At 53.6% G+C, this 22,291-nt stretch overlaps 1 protein-coding gene and 1 long non-coding RNA gene across 2 annotated transcripts in view; one reads left to right on the top strand and one right to left on the bottom strand.

Annotated features, from left to right (window-relative positions):
* Positions 1-21,640, bottom strand: part of Tnfrsf1b (TNF receptor superfamily member 1B) — a 29,753-nt gene extending 8,113 nt beyond the window's left edge. The window contains exons 1-8 of the mRNA XM_005079349.4: positions 21,477-21,640; positions 6,031-6,133; positions 3,901-4,029; positions 2,468-2,620; positions 1,935-2,028; positions 1,378-1,613; positions 661-738; positions 149-183 (exon numbers count right to left, since the gene is read on the bottom strand). Coding sequence (XP_005079406.1) covers positions 149-183; positions 661-738; positions 1,378-1,613; positions 1,935-2,028; positions 2,468-2,620; positions 3,901-4,029; positions 6,031-6,133; positions 21,477-21,554 — 906 coding nt within the window. The 5' untranslated portion in view covers positions 21,555-21,640. The remainder of the gene's footprint in view (positions 1-148; positions 184-660; positions 739-1,377; positions 1,614-1,934; positions 2,029-2,467; positions 2,621-3,900; positions 4,030-6,030; positions 6,134-21,476) is intronic.
* Positions 1,464-4,654, top strand: LOC110342666. The gene is made up of 3 exons (XR_002384805.2): positions 1,464-1,706; positions 2,800-2,902; positions 3,680-4,654. It is a non-coding gene; the product is annotated as an uncharacterized LOC110342666 (long non-coding RNA).
* Positions 21,641-22,291: the final 651 nt, after the last annotated feature.

Raw genomic sequence — 22,291 nt, 5'->3', positions numbered from 1 at the left:
GGAGCATTTAAACTCCTGTTCTCCCAGCTATTGGGTACAGGTATGCACCACCATACCTGTGGTATGGTACTTGTATGATGACCTAGTGCCCTAGAAAAGGAACTGGAAAGGGAAGGGGAGGATGAGGGGGATCACAGGGGATACTCACCACCTTGGCTTCTCTTTGTAAGCAGGAGGGCTTCTCTACAAAGAAGAGAGAGGGACAAGTCAAGAGCCGGGCATCAACACATCTGTCCTAATGGGCACATCGTGGCTAGGATCAAGCTGGTGGAGTGGACCCAGGCGGCCCAGGGAGTATCTGCCTGCCAGGCAAGGCCCACAGATGAGCCCATCTTACTCTTAGCCACTATGCCCTGCCGCCCCCCCCCCCCAACCAGCCTGTGCCTCAACCATACTCCATCCATGGTGAACCAGCCCAGCTCACAGAATCCTAGAGACTTCAGTCCCCTGGGATAGCCTTCCAGTGGACAGGTTAGAGGATGTACCTTCTGCCCTGGCCTCTAAGCTCCTAGAGAACAAGCGACTATAGTCTCTAGATCCATTTGAGACTATGATAGTGTAGCGTTCTGTACTAGACAGCCCTCCCCCAGACCTGCGGCACCCAGAAAAGCTGTGAGGGGGAGCAGGGAGGCTGGAAACAGGGAGGGAGAAGAACCTCACTTTTCTTCTGCACCAGGATGAAGCAGTTCACCAGCCCTAACACCAGCAGACCCAGAGTTGTCACGCCAACGATCAGACCTAGGAAGAAGGCAGAGTATTCAGAAACTGAGAGCATCAAGTCCAGCCTGAGGTCTTCAGATTCAAGGATAAACCAAAGATGAACATCTGTGAACCACATGCAGCCAGACGGCCACAGGCTGGGGCCTCCGTCTTGGTGCCAAGCTAAACTCAGGAGGGAAGCCAGAAATGCTACCAGTCCACCGTCTCGTAAGCCAAATGGGATCATGAGAACCAGCAACCAGAACCTGTGTTCATGCTCATCCCACCCAGGGATTCCCTGTAACAACATCAGGCCTTTAGAGACCCAGCTCCTCCACACCTGTATCCGCTCTGAAGGGCAGAGCCCAGGCTCCCAGGTTTGCCCACAGGGAACCTTCCAGAAGCAAAAAAGGAGAGAGGAGAGAAAGTGCCTCTTTTTATACTTTATTTTATTTTTCTTGTGTATTTAATCCCAGACTAGTCGAGCACTCTCTCACTGGATATATCTTTATTAAATGTATTTTTTATTTTGAGACACTAAGTCACTCAGATTAACCTTGAATTCATTCTATGGCTCAGGTTGGCCTTGAACTTGCCATTCCCCTGCTCCAGCCTCCTCAATAGCTCAGACTGTGCCCTTGCAAGCCTACACGGGTCACTCTGGAGACGGGGACTCACCAACTGGAAGGGAGATGCCACCGTTGGTGCTATGTTGACTTTTGGGGGTCGAGATCTCAAAGGCAGAGTTGGTGGGTGGGGTTTGGCTGAGTTCTGGCTCCGGCTCCAGGGGCTGGGATCTTGTGGGCTCTGGCTGAAACATGTAGACTGTCCCCGGGATGGTGCTCGGAGTTGGGGACTCGGGTGCACAGACTGCGTCTCTGCTTGTGTTTCCAGGAATGGCAAGGATGCTACATCTGGGGGAGGAAGGGTTTTGTCAGGAAGCCACAGAGGACAGTGACCTTATTCCAGGGCACCGGGCTAGAGGACAACATGTCAAGAGCCGAGCAGTGAGTATGAGCCATGGTGCATCAGCAGAGCCCCCCCCCCATGCCCACCTTCTACCCAATCACCCTACCCAGCCTTGCCTCTGGGTCAGGCTCCTGCTCGCATCATCCAATGTCTGTCCCAGAATCCAGCCCCAGAGACAATGGTGACAAGCGGTCCTATATCCTGGGCCCCAGTCACCCAGGGGTCACCCTCCCTGCTCTTTCAGAACCCAGGAAATCAATACTCACATGCGGTGGGGCTTGCACATATCTGTGGATGATGTGGTGTCAGAGAATGTCCCTGGGGCACAGGGCTTGCACACCACGTTCCCGTTTGCAGATCCTTGAAGAGAAAATCCAGAGCTTGGTCAACAGCATGAATACTTCATGCAACGGGGGGGGGGGGGTCCTAGCACTGGGGTCACAAGGGAGGCCTGTTTGTAACTATCTCTCCCTTACCACACATACACACATATGCACATGTACCAGCATCTGTACACATGCACATACAATAAACACACATGCATATACACACGTGCCCATACACCTACATGGACCTGCTCCCCCAGGGTTATCTTCCTGTCCCATCTGATTTCCTACCAGCTTAGGGCTTAGTATGACTCATGTCTGGATCTATGTTAGACCCTAATGCACAGCAGGTGCCTAACCGGGGGGGTGCTGGTAGACATATACACAAATGCTCAGTTCCTAGATGAGGCTGAGAGGTCTATTCCTGTGACATCTCTGGGGTGTTCATGTGTGAAAGAAAGAGGGGTCCTTACTTGTGCCGGCCACTCCGAAGCCGGGGCCACACTTGCTCAGCCTAATGCACTGTCGACAGCTGTCGGTGTTCGTCGGCAAGGCGCAATACATATCAGCTTTGCAGGTGCACACACGGTTCTGCTGTCTGGTGCAGGCGCGGATCTTCACCTGGTCTGGAGGCGGGAAGGACAGCCAGGGTCATGTCTACCTCCACCCACCTGCCCTGCCCTGCCTGCCAGAGCTGGTCGGCCCCTCGGCATAGGCCCAAAGGACCCTGCCCACATGTCCCCCTGGGCTGTTGTCTGTACTCCCAGCTTCACCACAGTGAGAACATACACTTCTACTTTCCTAGGTTCTACACGCTCAGCTCTGACACAGAAGTGTCCTCTCCCTCCCCTCCTCCCACCTCGGAGACCAAATGAAGACTTGGTGGAACCTAGAAGGAAACCTCATCTGTAAGTGGCCCCGCAAGGCGTCACACATTTGTAATCCCAACACTGGGGAAGTTAAGGCAAAGGATGACTGTGAATTTAAAGTTAGCCTGGCCCTAGTAGAAAGTTCTAGGCCAACCTGGGCAACTTAGCAAAGACCCATCTCAGAAAAACACCAAAACAGCCCAGTGGTGGTGGTGGTGGTGGTGGTGGTGGTGGCAGCGGCGGCAGCAGCAGTGGCGGCACACACCTCTAATCCCAGCACTCAGGAGGCAGAGGCAGGCGGATCTCTGTGAGTTCGAGGCCAGCCTGGTCTACAGAGTGAGTTCCAAGACAGCCAAGGCTACACAGAGAAACCCTGTCTTGAAAACCAAAAACAAACAACAGTAAAACAAAACAAACAAAAAACCCTGAATTGAAAGCTGTGTCTGGAGGGCTCAGGCCTGTAATCCCAGGAAGCTGAGGCAGGCAGTTAAGTTCAAAGCCAGCCTGAGCCATTGAGCAAGATCCTGTCTCAAAAGTAATGGACTTGGGAAGGATGTAGCCTAGTGATAGAGTACCACAAGCCTTCTGTCCAATTCCCAAAAACCACAAATAAAACCAGAGTGGCCCACTGAGAACACTGGCTGTCCTTGCAGAGGGCCTGGGTGCAGTTCCTAGCACCACATGGTGTCTGACAAAGGTCTGTAACTCATCCCAGAAGATCTGATGCCCCACTGTGGCCTTTGTGGGCGCTACATACCAGCAAAAGTACCCCATACGCATACAGTAAAAATAAATCTATTTTTTTTTATTTAAAAGGAAGACATGAGGATTGGTGTGGCACAGCTGAAAAGTGTGTGTATTACCCGCATGAAGCCCCAGATTCCAGCCACATGAATACACAGGTAAAGAAAGAGCAAGCCCAGCCCAGCCACTCAGGTCCAGGGAGATGAAAACAACTGGCCCAGGGTAACTCCTTGCTAGGCCGCAGGACTAGCGGTCAGGGAAGACGCTGGGACCATCCCGCTCGGGCAACTCACCGTCACTGCAGCGAGAACCACAGCTGAGGCACGTGGAAAGCCTGTTCCAGAGCTTGGTGTACGTGCCCTCCTCGCAGTCAGCACACACGGTGTCTGAGGTTTGGGTGCAGAATTGTTTCACGTGCTGGCCTGAGAAAACAAGGACCGAAAGTCTCAGCAGAAGACCTGAGATGCCGGGGTTCTGAACCCTAGCCAGGACGCGCCTCTGATGGAACATCAGCGCCTACATGGGCTCACCACACATCTGCCGGACCCCAGCCGTCTCCACCTCTGAGCACACCTCCCTCTCTGCTCCCTCCACTAGGAAAAAACGTACTGTCAGTCAGAAACACTTCAGAAAGAACTGGTTTGCCAACCCCTGTCTTCTTGGTGGTTGGTTCAAGTTCTCTACTCTGGTGTATGAACTACAAGGAAAAGGTGGCAACAAGGATCTCACTCCTAGTAGCCCGTCAGCGCCAACGGCATGGGGTTCCTAAAGTCTGGGGGATGGGAGAGCACCAGGGCAAACCTTTACCCTGGTGTTTGTTTTCTCTTCCGAAGCCAGATCCTCTCCCTCTTCCTTTTCTGCCAAGCTCACTGCTATTCTAAGCTTGTAGCTTCTTAGACACTCTTCTAGTCAGTAGAAAAGTCACTGTCCCTGGGGTCTCTCAAAGTGACTGTGGAGGGTGACATGTACACGTGCCCCTGTGTTCCATCCCACTGGGTCTCAAGCAAATGGTACAAAGCCTCCAGTAAATAAAATCTGAATTCTTCATGGTGACTCTGCTCATCTTGCTTAATCAAGTGAATACTATTATTATTATTATTAGTGTGTGTGTGAATTAAGTGAATACTATTATTATTATCATTATAATAATTATTATTGTGTGTGTGTGTGTGTGTGTGTGTGTGCGCGCGCGTGTGTGGCCTGTTTTCCACCGTTGGTTCAGGGCGTCCACCTCAGGTCCTGAGGCTTGCACAGCAAGCGTGCTTGCACACTGAGCCATCTCAGCCACCCTCCCCATCCCTTCTCCCATCACACCCTCGTCTTTCACTCTGGGCCACACACAGCAGCCTCAGGCTCCTTGAGTCCCTGAACAGACCCCCGCATCGGGGCCTCCCACTCACTTCCTGGCCTGCTCTCCCCTGTATGCCCGTGTCAGTTGCTCTCTGTCCCTCTTGCAGGGCGCAGACAGACCTTCCTGGACCACCCAGCCTCATCTGGAGCACACAGCCTGGTCTGTCTCCATCAGCCTGGTCTAGCCTTCCCTCCGCCACAGCACTTCCTGGCAGACAGCAGCACACCATCTGTCTCTTAGGTAATTTGTGTGTCCTCCACTAGGAGCAGACATGGGCTGGAGAGATGGCTCAGCAGTTAAGGGCGCTGGCTGCTCCTCCAGAGGACCTGGGTTAGACTCTCAGCAAGCATCTGCATTGCCAGTTCCTAGGACCTAATGCCCTCTTCTGACCCCCAAGGGCACCGTACGAATGTGACATGCAGGCAATACAACCATATGTGTAAAATACAAACAAACAAATAAATCTTACTTAAAAAAAAAGAAATAAAGTAGGATGGGGATCAGGAATATCTGCCTGCACCCTGTTAATAAACGCAGCGGATTGGACACATAATAGGTGCATTGTGAATGCTACTCATGTGACTATACACATTTGATGGGCTACTCAGCCCTGAGGGCCAGCTACTCAGTCCTCTGCACTGGGGCTAGGGCTCAGATCCACCATCTATGAAATGGGTCCACATTCATTCACTTGATAGTTATGCACAGGACACCTATATGGGCCAGTCACGTGCTGGGGAATTCCACAGAGACCAAGCCACAGTCTCTACTCCAGAGGAGCACACAGTAGGGCTACGGGAGGAACCGGGCTGTCGTTGCAGTATGGATCAGGCTTCTTGGACGAGGAGACAGTGTCTAAAGTGTAGGTGTGTATTAACCAAGAGGAGGAATTGAGAAATGTGCCAAGCAGGGGCGACAGCATCTGCAGAAGCCCAGGGCGAGATGACAAATGGGCCCTAGAATGTACGTCCCCACAAGCAGCCCAGCGAGAATCGAAGGCCCTCTTCCCCATCCCTGGACAAGCACTGTCTCCATGGCACCACAGTCCAAACACCCGGCATCTGCCTCTCACCAGGCGGACACGCAGCACAGCACATCTGAACCTTCTTGTTGTAGTATTCCTTCGTGTCCCGGCACGTTTCCCCAGGTTCTGGCATGTAGGGTGTCAAGGGAACCTGGAAGAGAGCAAGTGAGGCAGCCATCAGCACAGCGACTCTGGGCTCCGGAACACCTGTCCCCAGGCCTCGTGGATGGGCTCTTAGCTTTGGGGGAGGAGGAAGGCTTGAGAAAGTAGAGTCCTGGCCTTTTCCCTTCTTGGCAGGGCACACTTGTGTCTGCAGGGGGGCAGGTGCTGGACCAGGGAGTGGGTTACTTCAGGCCTTCCCTCTTGCTGGGTGAGTCCCAGTAGGGTTCAGAGAAGATGCAGTTTTTGAAGACAATGGCTTTGGCCACAGAGACAAGGTCCTCCACACATAGCTGTTCTCCTTCTAGGATGCCTGTCTGTCTGTCCCTCTGTCCTTCTGGCTGAGGTCTGCCTCCTCCCAGAAGTACCCCCTGACTCCCCTGGACCCAATGTAGGTTCTTCCTCCTCTGGGCTCTCTCTACATAGATACAGCCCCTCCCAACATTGATGCCATTGTTCTGATGTGGCTCTAAGTTTCCTTGCACTCCCATCCACGCATACGCATGTAGGTGTACACACACATGTTCACATGCTGACACCTATGATGCAAAGAGCAGAGGCAGTGACCTTGTCACCTCTAGACTCAAGCTGCTGACATAGGCCATGGCAGAGCTGCCTCAGGAAAGGAATACAGGATGGAAACAAACCTATGGGCTGGGAAGGTTTGGACCAGAGGGGGCCCTGGCCCTACCAGGAAAATGGCCTCAGCATTGGCTAAGAACAAGTTTTCAATTAAGAGGCAAAACCTTTTCCTCAAACCAGGACCAACACCCATACTGTTTGGCTGGCAACCATGTGGCCCGGTTGCCACATCCTGCTGCCCCACCCTCTTGCCTGAGAGCCTTCTCCTGTCACAAGAAGCTATGCCTCAGGCTCCGCTTCCAGAAACTGAACCTGAGATGAGTGTATCATTGCAGTTCAACAACCAGCCAAGACAGACCATGACTGACTATAGACAGGAGACAGGAGTATAAGGAGGGTTGACCACCCACCTGAGGTCCCAGAGTTAGTGGCAGAGATCTGAAACTGGGTCCTGTCTGCCTCTCTTGCCCATGTTTTCAATGGCTGTGCCAAGTACCTCCATGGAGAGACCACAAAGTCGGGAACGGTGGGGAGAAGGAGCTCAAGAGATGTCTCGGTGGTTAAGAGCACTTGTCAGTCTTGGAGAGGACCTGGGTTCAGTTCCCAACACGGCTGCTCCCAACTGCCAGCAACTCCCATTCCCAGGGGGTCTGACTCTACCTCTAAGTCGGGTACATTCACATTTTTAAAAATAAATAATTAAGAAAGACAAGCCAGGCAGACAGATGGGGAAGAAAGAAACGGAAAACAGCACCCACGTGGCACAGAACCAGCGGTGACAAACGTAGGCCCCTCCCTCGGATCTCCAAGTGGCCCTGGTAAGTGTGCAGCAGCAGCGACTGTCACCCCTATGCCTGTCCCAGAGCCCTGGAGACCTGCCTGAGCTCCAGCCTTCCTGCCAAGAGTTGCGGTGGCCATCTGAGAGCTTAGGGACAAGCGTGAGTTAGCCGCTTCTGCAAGGGCGTGAGTTCATGAGCAAACACGGGAGTGGATCTACAATCATAAAGAGCGTGTTTGCGCTCACCCAGCGTCCTTGAGAGTTCCTGCTGACGTCACCTGGAAATGACCAGGGAGGGGGTGGTTCTAGGTCAAAGTTGAGGGCTGGTTTATACTCTTTATTTGTACCAACAGCTTCCACCACACGGTCAATGGGAGCTCAGTGAGCGTTTATTGAAGCGGTACCGGTGGTGGCAAGTTCTCAGACAGAGAGTGAGAGTTAGAGACAGTTTCATTCTCTTGTTCTACCGCTAACCAGCTGTAGGATCCTAGGCAAGCGTCTCCACCTCTCTGGACCTCAGTTCCTGACTGAACTCCATGGGAGCAAGGGATCTGACAACTAGCAACACAACAAAGGCACAGATCAGTTCCCTTGAACAGCAGCTGTGGACAAGTCGTCTATCAGAGAAGGCACCCACCATAATACTGGGCTCATCTGGTCGGTATAGACCGGACAAGTTCCTAGGATCTGTGGGCTGTGGCCCCGCCTTCTGCCTTCCCTCCTCATCCCAGCACTGTCTGGGGAGCATCACTACCCTGCCCAGCAGGGAGTAACAGGTAAGCTGTTCCCTAGTGTTCTTCCCTGATCAGCTAATAAGCCATTCGGTGATAACAGCTGGAAGCCACCGGGCTGGGACTCAAGGGACTGGAGTTCCCTGATGTGGACAGTCTTCGGTTCTTCTGCTCCTGCCCGGTCCTGCTGTAACTGTCTCGTGCTCCCTCGAGCTAAAGTCCACACAGAGTGCATCACCTCTGCAGGCCACTGCCCAGGCCCTGCCTGGATGCACAACCCAATGCAGATCCCTTCCTTGTTTCCACGCTTACCCAGTACTCCCAGATTGGTGTGCAGGAGGTGTCCCGGGGCCACAGTGTGAGCTGTTCTACCCAGAGCCACACGGAAAAGGGAGACCGGCAGTAATTCCAATATCATTTCCTGGAGGAGGAGGAGAGGCCCTCACCTGGGCACTAGGGCCAAGAGGCCTGATCAGAAATGCACCTGCCATCCTGGCCTACTTCTGAGTCATCCCCCACCCCCAGAGCCATCTTCCCAGGGAGGTCATGCAGGCAGCTGGGTGAGGGAAGCCTCACAGCCAACCATGCTGGGTACCCAGTCTGAAAAAGCCACCGCAGGTCCTTCTGGACAGGGGCACGCACATGCAAGTACATGCACACACGTGCGCACACACGTGTGCACACACTATCCTGACACTTTGCTCCCCCATTTCATGCACTATGGCTGAGCACTGACTATAAGGGTGTCCCATACTGTCTGGGGCCTCCCTGCCCGTGTGCAAGGCAAAGGGTGTCAGTGGTGTTGCCCCCTCTATACCTACGGAGGAGTCTCAGGGGTAGGGGAGGGTCATACTGCTCCAAAAGAGGAAAGGAAAAATAAGAAAGAACTCTCTCCAGGCAGACGGGGGGGGGGGGAGGGGGACACAGGGATGGGACTGAACCCTGGAAATCATGGTGTCATAGTTCTTTTTGCACCTACCATTCCACAGAATGCTAACTGACACAGAGGGCCCGAGTGTCCCCCACAAAACTCCCAGACTAGTCTCCCTGGAGAAACCGTCTCGTTAACTCAGTACCTTCTCCTTCACCCCACTCTCTCCACTTCCTCAAACAGCAGCCTCCCTCCCCACAACCAGGGGCTGGATCTCATGGGAACCCTATCCCTGCCAGTCCCAGGGTTTATCTCTTCCAGTATCCTGGGGGGGTAGTAACCAGGAGAGCCCCTACCTCATCTGGGGCCTGGGCGGCTTCTAATTGCCCAGAGAAACACTGGGAAAGGGCCTTGCCTCCGCCAAACTGGGCTGTCTCACTGACCCGCCAATGGACAAGCGCTCCTGGTAGCCAGCTGGACCCCATGGCCCTCAGCTCCTGCCTTCCAGGGCCCTCCTTGCCACCAGCTTCATTATGAATAAGGTCTCTGGTGCTTTCTCCTCGGCTATGTGTGATCCCAACCCCAGCGGCTGGCATAGGGGCCCAGCCCTCCCTCAACAACCTCAAGGCCTGTTTATTCTCTTGGACAGGGAAAAAAAAAAAGAAAAAAAGAAAAAAATATACCAAACCACAACCTCGTCAGGGCTAAACAATGAGGAACAGAAAGCCCCTGCACAATGCAAACAAAAGGTCACTCCCACTCGGGGCGCTCCCCAGAGCCCCAAAACACAGCCCTGGGAGCTGGGCCTCAGGGCCACTACAGGAACCATGCAAACGGACGGGGAGAGGGCCAGGGGCAGACAAGTCCCGAGATTCACAGGGCTGGGGAGGACTCCAGTCTTCACTCTGAACTGGGGAGATGCAGATTCGCCCCCACCCGCAGTCAGCAGCCCGTGGGGGATCTGACACCGAGAAATGAGGAAATGAACCCATCTGCTCTTGCCGTCCTCAGCATGTTTACTGGAGCCTGTTGTTCAAAAGACAAAGCCCCAAACAGGGAGTGGGGAGGTGGTGTACGCCTGGAATCCCAGCACTCAGGAGGCAGAGGCAGGAGGATCTCTATGAGTTCAAGGCTAGCCTGGTCTACATATAGAGTTCTAAGACAGCCAGGGCTACATAGAGAGACTCTGTCTCCCTTCCCCCCACAAAAGGCAACCCCACCAGGTCGGAACTAGAAGCCCATGGTAAGAATTGACCACCCCTGTACAGATACGAACTAACCTGGTAGACGGAGGCAGAGAAGAGGGCAGATGGATGGAGGTGGAGGAAGAGATGATGGATGAAAAATGGAGGGGGAGAGAGATGGAAGGAAGGATGGATGGATGAGAAGAGGTGGCTGTAAGGACAGACGGGTGGGTGGGTGGACAGACGGATGGACGTCGAGATGGACAGATTGAGGGATGAATGGGTGACGATAGCAAGACCCCTGGGCATGGATCTACCACTCAGACAGGAATGGGATGAGATGGAGAAGGTGACACGGAAGAGCTTCCAGCTTGTGGTAAAGAGTATGCACCTGCCAGCTGGAAGGACTGGAAAAGCTCAGAGCCAGGAAAAAGTAGCTCACGTGAATTTCCCCACTTTTCTCTCTGAACCAAACCTTTGGTGGCTTGAAGGAGAACGGCTCCCTTCCATATATTTGAATGCTTTGTCCCTAGTTGGTGAACCCAAAGCCCCACCTATCTCCGCTTCCCCAGCACTGAGGTACGAAGCACGTGCTACACCTGGTCTGTTTACGTGGGTTCTAGAGATCAAGTCTTCATGCTTGTAGAGCAATCGCTTCACACCCTTGTGACCTTATCTAGATTCACAGGGTGATAAACAGTCTAACAATGTTTCCAGACAAAAGGGACAGGGTACACGAGACAGCTGTCGGGGACAGGCAGAGGCATTTGCACAAGGACCCCCCCCCCACACACACACAGCCGGAAGCTATCTTCAAGCCCTAGAGAGGCCACATCATTTGCATGGCAGGTTGAGGGGGGCATTTCAGTCTTGACCTTGGAGGTTTGCAGGAGCCCCGTGGACTGTGAGGGTACAGCCACATCAAGCCAGGCTGTCACAGCGACGCAAGGCCTAGGCGGCCAGGCCCGTCAACCATCATGGAAACAAAGAGCATTGCCGTCAGGAAGGACCGACCACATCACAGGTGGGTGGCCCAGGGGTGACACATCTCTCCTCCGAGCTGCCGCCTGTGATGTGCTTCAGAAGTGAGCTTCAGCAGACAGGAAACCCACGCAGGGATCCGGTTCTTAGGGCCAGGCTCCCTGCTGCATGCCAAGGTCTCTGGCCCCAAGTAGCACTGGGTTCGGTGACGGGTGATGGAGAAGGCCCCACCCTCTCCGTTATCACCTCCTCGGGGCCCTTTGGTACAGCTTTCTCCATCTCCTGCTGGCTCTCCTCCACACCCGGGAAACTCTTGCCAGCTAGTCTCCTCACTGTTGGTCCCCAGCACATGTCCCTTTGCAGACAGACCTAACCCAGCTTTCTACTCCCGAGACTGGCCCTACTTAAGAGTATTGGGCAGCACCTGCTGTCCTCAGGCTGGAACAAAAGAACCTCTCCAGTATCTGCTGTTGCCCTCCGCTCACCCGTCACCGTGACAGAGCATCTGGCTCCCACACCCCTCTCCCACACCCTGACCCCTACTGCTACCTGCGACCACACATTCTCTCTGGAGTCACCCCCACCATCATCTCACCCTCGTGTAAACTTCTGAACCCCAGATCCTCCAGGAGGCGTCTGTGACAACCTCGGGTTATTTCTGTATTTCCAAGGTTAGACCATAGTTAGGTTATTTCTGTGGCTCCCTTGTGTTGCCCCTGACACCCTACTGTGATCTCTCCTTGAGTCTGAACCTGGTTTGACGCCCCTTCTCTTATTCTCCCACTTTGGCTTTGGCGTCTACAAAATGAGAACAGAGCCACGCCCACCGAACCCAGTGTTGTGATTCACCCAGCCAATGCGTGTGAAAGGCTGGGACAGGTGTCTAGTAGATGCATCGATAATCAACAAAGGCAAAAGATTTAGCTGCCGACTCGTTGAGCGGAGTTTGGCTCACATGAGAACCGGACAAGAAATGGACAAGGCAGTGTCCCCAAACCCCAGAAACTGAAGGGCAGCATTCAGAACGCAGCCCATGTAGTGGCCTCAAGCAATCACCGTCACATCTGGGTGGTGGCCAGAGTGTGACTCTGCTTCCCTAAGGATGGAAGCTGGGCTCTGGCTGGGGAGAACATTAGGCTCCTGAGCAGGCCTGGCCCTCTCACCTCTGCTAGCAAGAGCAGTGGCCTGCCACCCCCGCTGGCTGAGGATGCATCCAGAGCATCAGACCCACGCCTGGCTCTCAGCAGACACCACAGACACCAGCCTCAGTTCCACCCCAGTCAGAGTGGGAGGCCAGGGTGACTGCGGCAAGGCTGATCCTGCGAAAGACCCAGAAAAGCCTGGGGTGCGGCTCAGCTGTCAAGAGTGTTCGCCTAGCACACACGTAGCCTGGGCCCCATGCTCGACACTGTACTTAAAAAGCCAGGTACGGCGACGCACATCTGCAATCCCGGCACCCGGGATGGGGAGTCAGGAGGACTAGAGCAAGTTCATCCTCTGATACACAGTGATTTCAAAGCCAGCCAGTCACAATGATCAAAACGGTCGCCCAGCTCAGGCTGGGCAGTAATCGTCTATGCAAGATGGAGACACAGGGGAAAAAAATGCCCTGACCCTCAGGCTCCTCTTCTCTCAGCCCTCCCACTCCTCCCGTGCTCCGCGGTGCTCCCCACCCGCCTCACTCACCACTGCAGCTTCTAGCAGGCCTCCCTGACTCCAGACTCTCCACCCCATCTGCCCCTCACACTACGGCCGGAATGACCAGCAAGCTCATCTGCTCTCTGCCCCAGGCCACCCCTTGCCTCCAAACCCTGTGGCTCCCATTGGTTCATCTCCTGATGGGGAGAGAGTGTGGTAGTTGGCAATGGGCGCTGGAGTAAGGAAGCCTGACTCTGAACTCAGACTACATCTCTAATTGGCAGGCATCTTGAAGGAATTACTTTTCTGTGGGGTTTATTTTTAAATTGATTAATAGGAGTATTAATTTATTATACACACTAAGCACGACTCCTTTCTTGCACAGTTTGTATCCCCAGCCCCTGTTTGTTGTATTTTTGTTTTGAATATTTGTTACATATTTAAAAGATGAATTCATTTTTATTTTGTGTGTATGAATGCTTTGCCTATATCCTTGTCTATGTACCATGTGCATGCCTGATACCTGCAGAGGTCACAATGGGCCTCGGATATCCTGGAACTGGAGTTATAGACAGTTAACCACCTTGTAGGTGCTGGGAATAGAACCTGGGTCCTCTACAAGAGCAGCAAGTGCTTTTGACCACTGAATCCCCTCCCCAGCCCATCTGTTGTTGTTATTATTATTATTATTTGCTGTTGTCGGTTTTCTTTTCTTTTCTTTCTTTTTTTGTTTGTTTGGTTTTGGTTTTTCAAGACGGGCTTTCTCTGTGTAACCCAGGCTGTCCTGGAACTCACTCTGTAGACCAGGCTGGCCTCGAACTCACAGAGATCCACCTGCCTCTGCCACCCCAGTGCTGGGATCAAAGGCGTGCACCACCACCATCCCTCATATTGTTTTAAATTGTATGTGTATGAGAGTTTTTCCTGAATGTATGTGTGTGCCTGGTGCCCCAGGAAATCAGTTCTCCTGGAACTAGAGTGACAGATGGTTTCGAGCCACGATGTGGGTGCCGGGAGTCAATCCAAGGTCCTTGGAAGAGCAGCCAGTGCCTTTAACTGCTGAGCCATCTCCCCAGCCCCAGCCTGTTCAGTGTATTTTCAAATAATAAAAGTCTTTTTCTCTGCAGAGTGAACCTGACAACGGTACATACTTCCTGGATCTGATATAAAAAGATTAAATAAGATAGCATACAATAAATAAGGCGCTTTGCAAATTCCTGCAGAATTGCAGTCACTTTTTTTTTTCTTCAGACAGTACTGGACTTTAGAACTCTACATCTTCCTCCTTCCACCTCCCAAAGGGTTACACATGCAATCTGCCGCACCCAGCCCAACAACTGTTTAATGTCACTGGCATTACTTCTTTCACAAACTGACCACTGCCAGGCGGTGGTGGCACACGCCTTTAACCCCAGCACTCAGGAGGCAGAGGCAGGCGGATCTCTGTGAGTTTGATGCCAGCCTGGTCTACAGAGCAAGTTCCAGTACAGCCTCCAAAACAATACAGAAAAACCCTGTCTCGAAAAACCAAAAACAAACCAAAACAAAACAAAACACAAACTGACCACGGACACGCAGACTCATGTGTGGTTGTTGACTCTTAACAAACTTCCTGCCCCAGCTAGACGGTCTAGCCCTCCAGTCTCCACCAGGTATCCACTCGTCTCCAGTCTGCCATGCTGGACACTCAAGGCTGGGAAAGTTCTTGCAGGAGGGCGGAGTGTGGGGAGAACCAAAGGGATGGCCAAAGAAGGTGAGGATTTGACCACACGACCAAGCCAAGGGAGGCAAGCATGGAGGCCTAAGGGTAAAGAGTGGAGAGGGCTGGACTCCTGCCAGAGAGAACAGGAAGGAGCAGGACCTAGGCTCATGTCCAGAACCACAGGCAGTCTGAGAGGGAACAGCTGGTCACAGCCCCATCAGGAACGCTGGCTCTGGGAGCTGTAGACAGCAGCCAGGGCTATAGGTCAGCGGAGGAGGCCAAGCACTGGGGACAGCTAGGGCACTGGCAGGGGCTCCGGGCTCTGCTAACTGAGTCAACACACCAGAGCCATTGCCCAGAGACTCATTGTCCAGTCCAGAGCTACACTCCACCCTCTGCTCAAGCTGCGGAGCCCGGTCCTCCCTCCCCCTCCCTACAGCTGCCGGCCTGGATTCCAACCCTAGCTTTGAGAGGTCCTTAATGACCTGGTCAGGGCTGGGGCAATGGAGACTCAGAACAGAGACAAGAACTGGTGAACCAGCTCCTGCCCAAAGTGGAAGCCACACGAGGCCTGGGCCCCAGACTCCAGAGCTCAGAAAGCACAACTCTACCCTGCTCTACCCTGTCCTGAGCACACAGAAAATGTCTTTGTGCACGGCCTGCAAAACTACCTCCATCACCCTCCCAGCCTCAGACCAGCTCGATTTCCTGAACCTCAGGTCACTATGGTCCTAAGGCTAAGGTCAGATGAAACCCACACTGGCCACCCTGACAAACAGCACCCCCAGGTAGTGGGGGTCTTCCCATGTCTTGACAGAGGGAACGGTGGTGGTTCCTGGACCTCTCAATGACCCAGCACCCTTGAGCAGGTCATAGGACCCTCAGTTCCAACAGTAGAGCATGCTCACTCAGGCTGCATGGCCTACTGCAGCCTCCCACACTGAACGTGCTGGCCAGGAGGAGGCCTTCTTAAATGAGGAACAGTGTCTTGTCCTCAGACCTAACCGCTCCCGCTCTAAAAAGAAGAAACAGAGCCCGGTGTGGTAGCGCTAACCTTTCGTTCCAGCACTCGGGAAGCAGAGACCTGTGGATCTCCATGAGTTTGAGGCCAGCCTGGTCCACGAAGCAAGTTCCAGGACAGCCAAAGCTACAAAATGAGACTCTGTTTCAGAACAAGAAGAAACAGGGTTGGGGAGGGGGGACCTTAGAGAGGTCACACAGTCTGTCTCACCCTGCTCTAGCTGGCAAGGGTCAGACAGAGCTAGGGATGGGAACACACCTTCTCACCGGAGCCCTAGCACGGCTCAATGCTCCCACTCACAAGGAACTCTCTCCCCCAGCCTCCCACTGGTGAGCTAAGCAGACTTCCTCTTCCCTGGCTCACAGCCAAGTGACCCAAACCACAGTGGTGTCACTGTCAGCTATGACATCACAAGGTATCGAGGTGGAAAAAAAAAAGATGTGGGCCCCAGAAGGGTGGGTCCCAGAGCTGCAGAGCCTCTGTCCCTCAGGACGGGTGGGCCCCGAACCCCAAAGCCCCTACCCTGCGTCCCAGGACAAGGAGACACACCCTCAGGCCAGAATGAGCACCAAACGAAGCGTGCCCTTTATGAGTGACAAAGTGCGCCCTTTATGAGTGACAAAGAGCTTCTTCGAGGAAACACCTGCCCCACCAGGGCTTCCTTGAACCTGCAGGCTCCCAGATAGTCCTGTTGCTCACTGTTGTGAAACTCTGACTTCCTCAGCATCTGGGGCCACGCCTCCCTGCTGACACATGAAAGGTGTTAAGTTCTAGGGAACCAGGGGTAAGAAACCCATGACTTCCAGGCCTGTCTGGGACATGGGCATCCTAGTTTCAGGCAAGCTGACTGATGGGCAGCCATGAAATCCTGATGCCATTGGGGCCTGAGACAGGGAGATAATTCTAGCCCAAACAAGAGGGAATAAAGTAAGCAGGAAGGGGCTGGCGAAATGTGGCAGCTAACTATAAACCCAGCATGGGGGGCGGGGGCAGAGAGAGATCCAGGAACACACTGGATAGCAAGGCTAACTCCATCAGTGAGCTCCAGTTCAGCAAGAGACTTAGCCTCAATTTAATAAAGTGGAGATCAATCAAGGAAGACAATTGGGGCACTGGCACACACAGACACACACCTTCATACACGTAAACACACCTTCATATGTGCAGACACAAATACAAAAAAATGAGAAAGAAAAAAGAGGTAAACGGATATCAGCACACACACACACATACACACACAGACACACAGACACACACACACATACACACACACACACACACACACACACACACACACACACACACACACACACACACACACGCACACACCCGAAGATGGAAGAGAGCTTAGAGAAAGCCTGGGATCTACTGGCATGTATTACGCAGTGGTTCTCAACCTTCCTCATGCTGCAACGCTTTGATACAGTTCCTCATGCTGTGGTGACCTCCAACTGTGAAATACTTCATTGCTACTTCATAACTGTGATTTTGCTACTGTTACAAATCATAAAGTAAACATCTGATACTCAGAGTGGCCTTAGGCAACTCCCGTGAAAGGGTTGCTCCACCCACAAAGGGAGCAAGGCCCACAGGTTGAGAACCACCCAGCGAAGGCCTTCTACACCCTCTATGTCTTCATCAAACATACTCCTCATCACCCACAAATGACATTTAGCACCTACCACTGAAAGGGTGGGGTGGTGACTTCCTGACCACATAGCCTTTGCTGCTACACAGGGTCCTGGACCCCAAGTAGGCAGGCAGGCAGGCAAGTGATCTGAGGGGCCCAACTAGAGGGCAGGGGACAGGAAGTATAGCAGGAAAGGTGACAGGGAGGAAGTTGGTCTTGGAGTGCCAGGCAGCAAAGTCACCAAGGCAGGAACTTGGGGCAACTGGATATCTGACACCTAAGCTTTGGGGTCCTGTGGCTCCCTGAGATGGGGGTCTGATCTCTGAGCACACTGTGGTCCCCGCGCCTAGCTATGAGTGCTGCACATAACCAAGTCAGGACAGGCTACCTGTGGCTCAAACAGCCACCAGTGGCTTCAAAGCCTATGAAGTACCTCAGTCGTGGCCACCAGCAGGGGAGTGTTTCCATTGTGGGGGGGGGCAGACAGCACAGCCCCTGGACAGTGGAGTAAAGCTGTGAGCTGGTATCTGTGTGGCATCTTGGGCCCTGACCGAGGAAGCTGGGGCCTGGCAGCGTCTGAAACGGGGAGTGTAGCATGCCTACCACACTTCTGCTTGCTGGGACCTCTCCCAACTCCAACCCCCAACTCCCCTCCTTGCCAGCTCCAGGGCCTGAGTCGCCACCAGTGGGATGGCTCAAACATAACCTAGGATAGGCAAGGGTAGGGAGGTTGAGCTACTGAGGGAGAGGGCCCCCACCCCATCAAATCTGCCACAGCAGCGGGGAGGAGTCCTGAGACACTTTGAAAGAGGAAGGCTGCCCGAACCTGGATCTACCCACCAACCTGTCACATTTGGCTGTAAAAGGGGGTCACGAGTCACTACAAAGGTCAGTCAAATGTCTTTGACATTTAGTCAAACATTTTGGTTTTGGGGTTTTCTTTTTATTTTTCTTTTTTCTTTTTGATAGTTTCATGAAGCCCAAGGTTATCTCAGACTCCATATGTTCCCAAGGATGGCCTTGGATTGATAATTCTGTCCATGCTTCCTTGAGTGCTGGGATTCAGTTCTGAGGAAGAGCAACATGAAATGTAACACATACACCAGACATGGTGACAAACCTCTCCCTCCACAAAGCCACCCTGGTACTCCTCTACTATTGGGTAGCAAGGGCCATAAAGTGTCAAAGCGTCACCCAGCCCTTGGGACAGACAAATGCTACAGGAAGTCACTGGGCCAAGCGCCAAGACAATAGTCCAGGCTATTCTTCAACCCAAGAACAGCAGGCAAGCACTCAGGGTATAGCTTAGGTGGCAGAGTGCCTGTCTAGCATGCAGAAACACATGCCCTGACCTACACAAGTCAGCACTGGAGATGGGGAACGAGGATCAGGAGTCCAAGGTCATCCTAACAACATAGCATAATGGACTGAAGGCCAGCCTGGGCTTCATTGTCTTAAAAAAAAAGCCGACCAAAGTCTCTCTCACCACGAACAGGGGAGTAAACAAAAGCTATCTTGACCCAGGTCACAAGGGCAGCTCTGAGCAAAACCTGCATCTGTGAGGTATGCAACCTGACAGTGTGGCTCTTGGGGTCCTGGAGGTGCCTCCCTAGAGCTAGGCAGTCGGTAGTGTGCGAAGCAGGTGTCCGTGAACACTGGGAGTAGATGGATGGATGGCAAGGAATCAGGGTGCCTGGCCCCCCGGCCACCACCGTCTGAAGGCCCCAATCACCAGGCTACATCCTCAGTCACAACACAGATGCCCCAGAAGGATGTCAGTCAGTGAACAAAAGGCAAAGATATGAGGGAAGGAGGAAAAAACCCTCGGGCCCAGCAATACGCAGGTACCAAACTCCACTCCAGTGCCAGCCTGAGATGCTACCCCATCCAGCAAACAGCAGCCCTCAGCCCCAAGACTCCCAGGGTAGGAATGACCTATCCCTGCTCAGAATAAGTAACCTGACTTCACATGTATTTATTTACCAAATAAGCGAGAGACTAAATGAAGGGGTGAATGGTGGGTTCCCCGTCAAAGAGGACAGGAGTCCCAAGGTAAAGTGTATCCGCTGTCCCTAGGACCTGCCCCAGGGCTCTCTCTGCTGCCCAGCCCTTCTACACACAACATCTCTGAGTCCCATGATAGGGGTAGGAGTGGGATACAGGTACGGGAGGGTCTGGGGTAACATTGAGAGTGAGGCCAACTTGCCTTCAAATCCCACCTCCTCACCTCCCAGTTCTATGGTGCTGGGAAATGCCACAGCTTGTCACCCGTCCTCACACCTTTCAGGGGAGCAGTAGAACCCCACCTTGTAGAAACAGCTGGAAGGGAAGCTCCAGTGCCGATCTGTGACAATGTGTCCAACATAATGTCTGGCACTTGAGTGTCCCAACCCAGGAGCTACTGTGGAATTAATCAGGAGAAGGAGGGTTGCACAGTTCTTAGCTCCAGGTCCCTCCCGTCTTTAATAAGTCAGACAGAGGATAAAATGTAGCATGGAATCTTTGTTCCAAGGAACAGGTCATGTGTTAAGTGGGGGAATGTAGACAGGCCTTTCTGGAGAATCGGCATTTACAAAACGGCTTGGAAGAGTTAGGCTGTAGAGTGAACAAAACGTGTACAGAGCTCATACACGCACGATGGCAGACACCTAGTGACCAGCTTCACAGGGCATAGGGACATGTGAGCAGGCTGCGCAGATACCTCCCTCTGGGCCTGCGAGACCTGGAAGGAAAGGTCTCTGCCTCCGCTCCTAGGAGCCACAGAAGCTTCCCCAGACAGGCAGAGAGACATCTGGGCTTGAGCAAGTTCGCTCTGTCAAAGAAGGATTGTGGGAGTGGAAACTGGCAGACCAGCTAAGGGCCCGTGGCCAGTCACAGAAGGTGGGAGTCTAAGGTGACCCGAGACTGGTCAGGTAGGGAAGGAAGTGTGAGGGAAGCCCTTCCGGTCAGTCATGCCAGCACTCTACCTGAGTCCCACAGGCCTTGCGCTGCCCCTCCTCCTGTACGGGAGTTCGTATGCTCTGGTCCCAGTGACAGGCCCCAGCTCAGTGCCCAAAGACCTGCTCTTCCTTGGAGTTCAGAGCATGATCCCCAGTCATGCTGGTGACCACAACCACGCACACTGACACTCAGCCCTCAGAACCGAGACCATCCTGATCCGGAAGCCATCCCCGACAAGCTCCCTGAGGCCCAACAGCCATTGTGGGCCTCAGCCTTTCCACCCTGAGAACGGCAAATGGTCTTGAGCCATCGGGTCACTTCAGGACACCACAGAAGCCACCTCTCTCCTTCCCCACCCGCAGACAGGTAAATACACTCGGTCCATCAGGGTGGACAGAAGGCATACCCAACTGCCCAACCGTGGAGTGAAACGAAGGCATATCCTATGCTGCAGGCTCCCTCCTCCATACCCTTCAGAAACGGTGATTGCTCTGGGCCTGGCTTTCTGTACCTTTACCCTGTCTTACCAACAATGGAGACAGGAAGGAAAAAATAAAATAGAATAAAAAGGCCATTCTGTAGACTTGACTTTGCTCTTGGTGTGAGTAATTGATTGAATGAATACTGGGGTCTTTACTCTCTCGGTTTTCCTGGGGCTCCTTGGGTAGCTGCCCTGGCCTCCACTGTGCCCAGCACACAGAGATCATTCTGAAAAGGTCCCTGAACACAGCAGGCGGATCCTTGGAAGGGACCTGGGTAAGTGGCTAGGAAGTGACTCACTGCCAAGCTGTCTCTTATGTTAGGCGCCTACTTAGGCTCCTGGCCCCGACAAGTTAGCAGCCCCAGTGTTTCCAAGAAAGACGTAAGCCATGGTGCAGAGAAGGAAGTCTTCACAACAGGCAGTGCTCGGGCAGTGGGGCAGTGGCCCCGGTAAGGACCTTCCTGCCTCAGGCGGGGAGGAGAGACGGGACTTCGCAGCAGCGTCACAGGGATGTGTGGCTGGGTGTTACCAAGCCTTGGACGCGCTCGTGGAGAGAGAGCCACAGTGCATTTCTGGAACATGAGTTTGCCGGGACCTGCGTTCCACCCCAGGCTCCCAATGTGCCAGGCTTCGGGTCCCCGGTCACTCCCCAGAGGTGGTCACTCCCCAGAGGTGCGTGGTGCATGTCAGGCTGGGGGTTGGGATGGCCTCTCGCGCTGTCCCGGAATTGTGCTCTAGCCACGATGGGCACTGTGTGATGCGCCGCTGTTCCCCCGTGACCCTGAGAGTCACCCACCTGGGCGGGCACGGTGTGTCCGGTGGCCCACAGCTGCAGTCCGATGGCCAGAGCGACCCAGAGGGCGGCGGGCGCCATAGGGGCGGCGATGACTCCCGCCCTTGAACCTGGACCTCTGGTGCCTCCGCTGCGGCTGCGATCTAGCCGGTGACTGAAAGCGAAAGCCCCAGGCTAGGAGCTAGGGCAGACCATGGGGGTGGGGGTGGGGGGAATGGAGGCGGGAAGGGGTGGGGCCACGGCCTGAAGTCACGCCCCCTCACACAGAGTCCTCTGCTCTCCCTGGGCACCTCCACCTGGACTCCCCTAGCAGCTCTGGGTCTCCAGCATCTCTCTCAGCCCCGAGAGACTCAGTCTCTCTCCATCGCCCCTTCCCCTTCGGGTCACCTTTCCAGTGAAGAGGAAGGACTGGCACTGGAGATAGGTCACTGTATTTGTGACCCAAATCTCATCGACTTCCCACTCTCAGTGGCTGGACGCTGGGGGAAATCAGCGCCAAAGTGGACACTCCCTCTGGAGAGCCAGAGGGCTCTAGATCATTCGCTTATTTCCCCCCCTAGAGCAGTGGTTCTCAGCCTTCCTTATGCTGAGACCCTTTAATACAGTTCTGCATCTTGTAGTGACCCACCCCACCATAAAATCATTTTCACTGCTGCTTCATACCTGTAATTTCGCTGCTGTTGTGGATAGTAATGTAAATAATCGAAATGCAGGAGATCTGATATGAGACCTCAAACGGGGTGCCACCCACAGGCTGAGAATCACTGCGCTAGAGCCAGACTAACTACATGCGAATGATTGCTTGCACTTTCCCACGG

The sequence above is a fragment of the Mesocricetus auratus genome, unplaced genomic scaffold (genome assembly GCF_017639785.1).
Source record: "Mesocricetus auratus isolate SY011 unplaced genomic scaffold, BCM_Maur_2.0 Super-Scaffold_100042, whole genome shotgun sequence".
Taxonomy (NCBI): Eukaryota; Metazoa; Chordata; class Mammalia; order Rodentia; family Cricetidae; genus Mesocricetus; species Mesocricetus auratus.
This window is presented reverse-complemented; position numbering and strand designations above follow the sequence as displayed.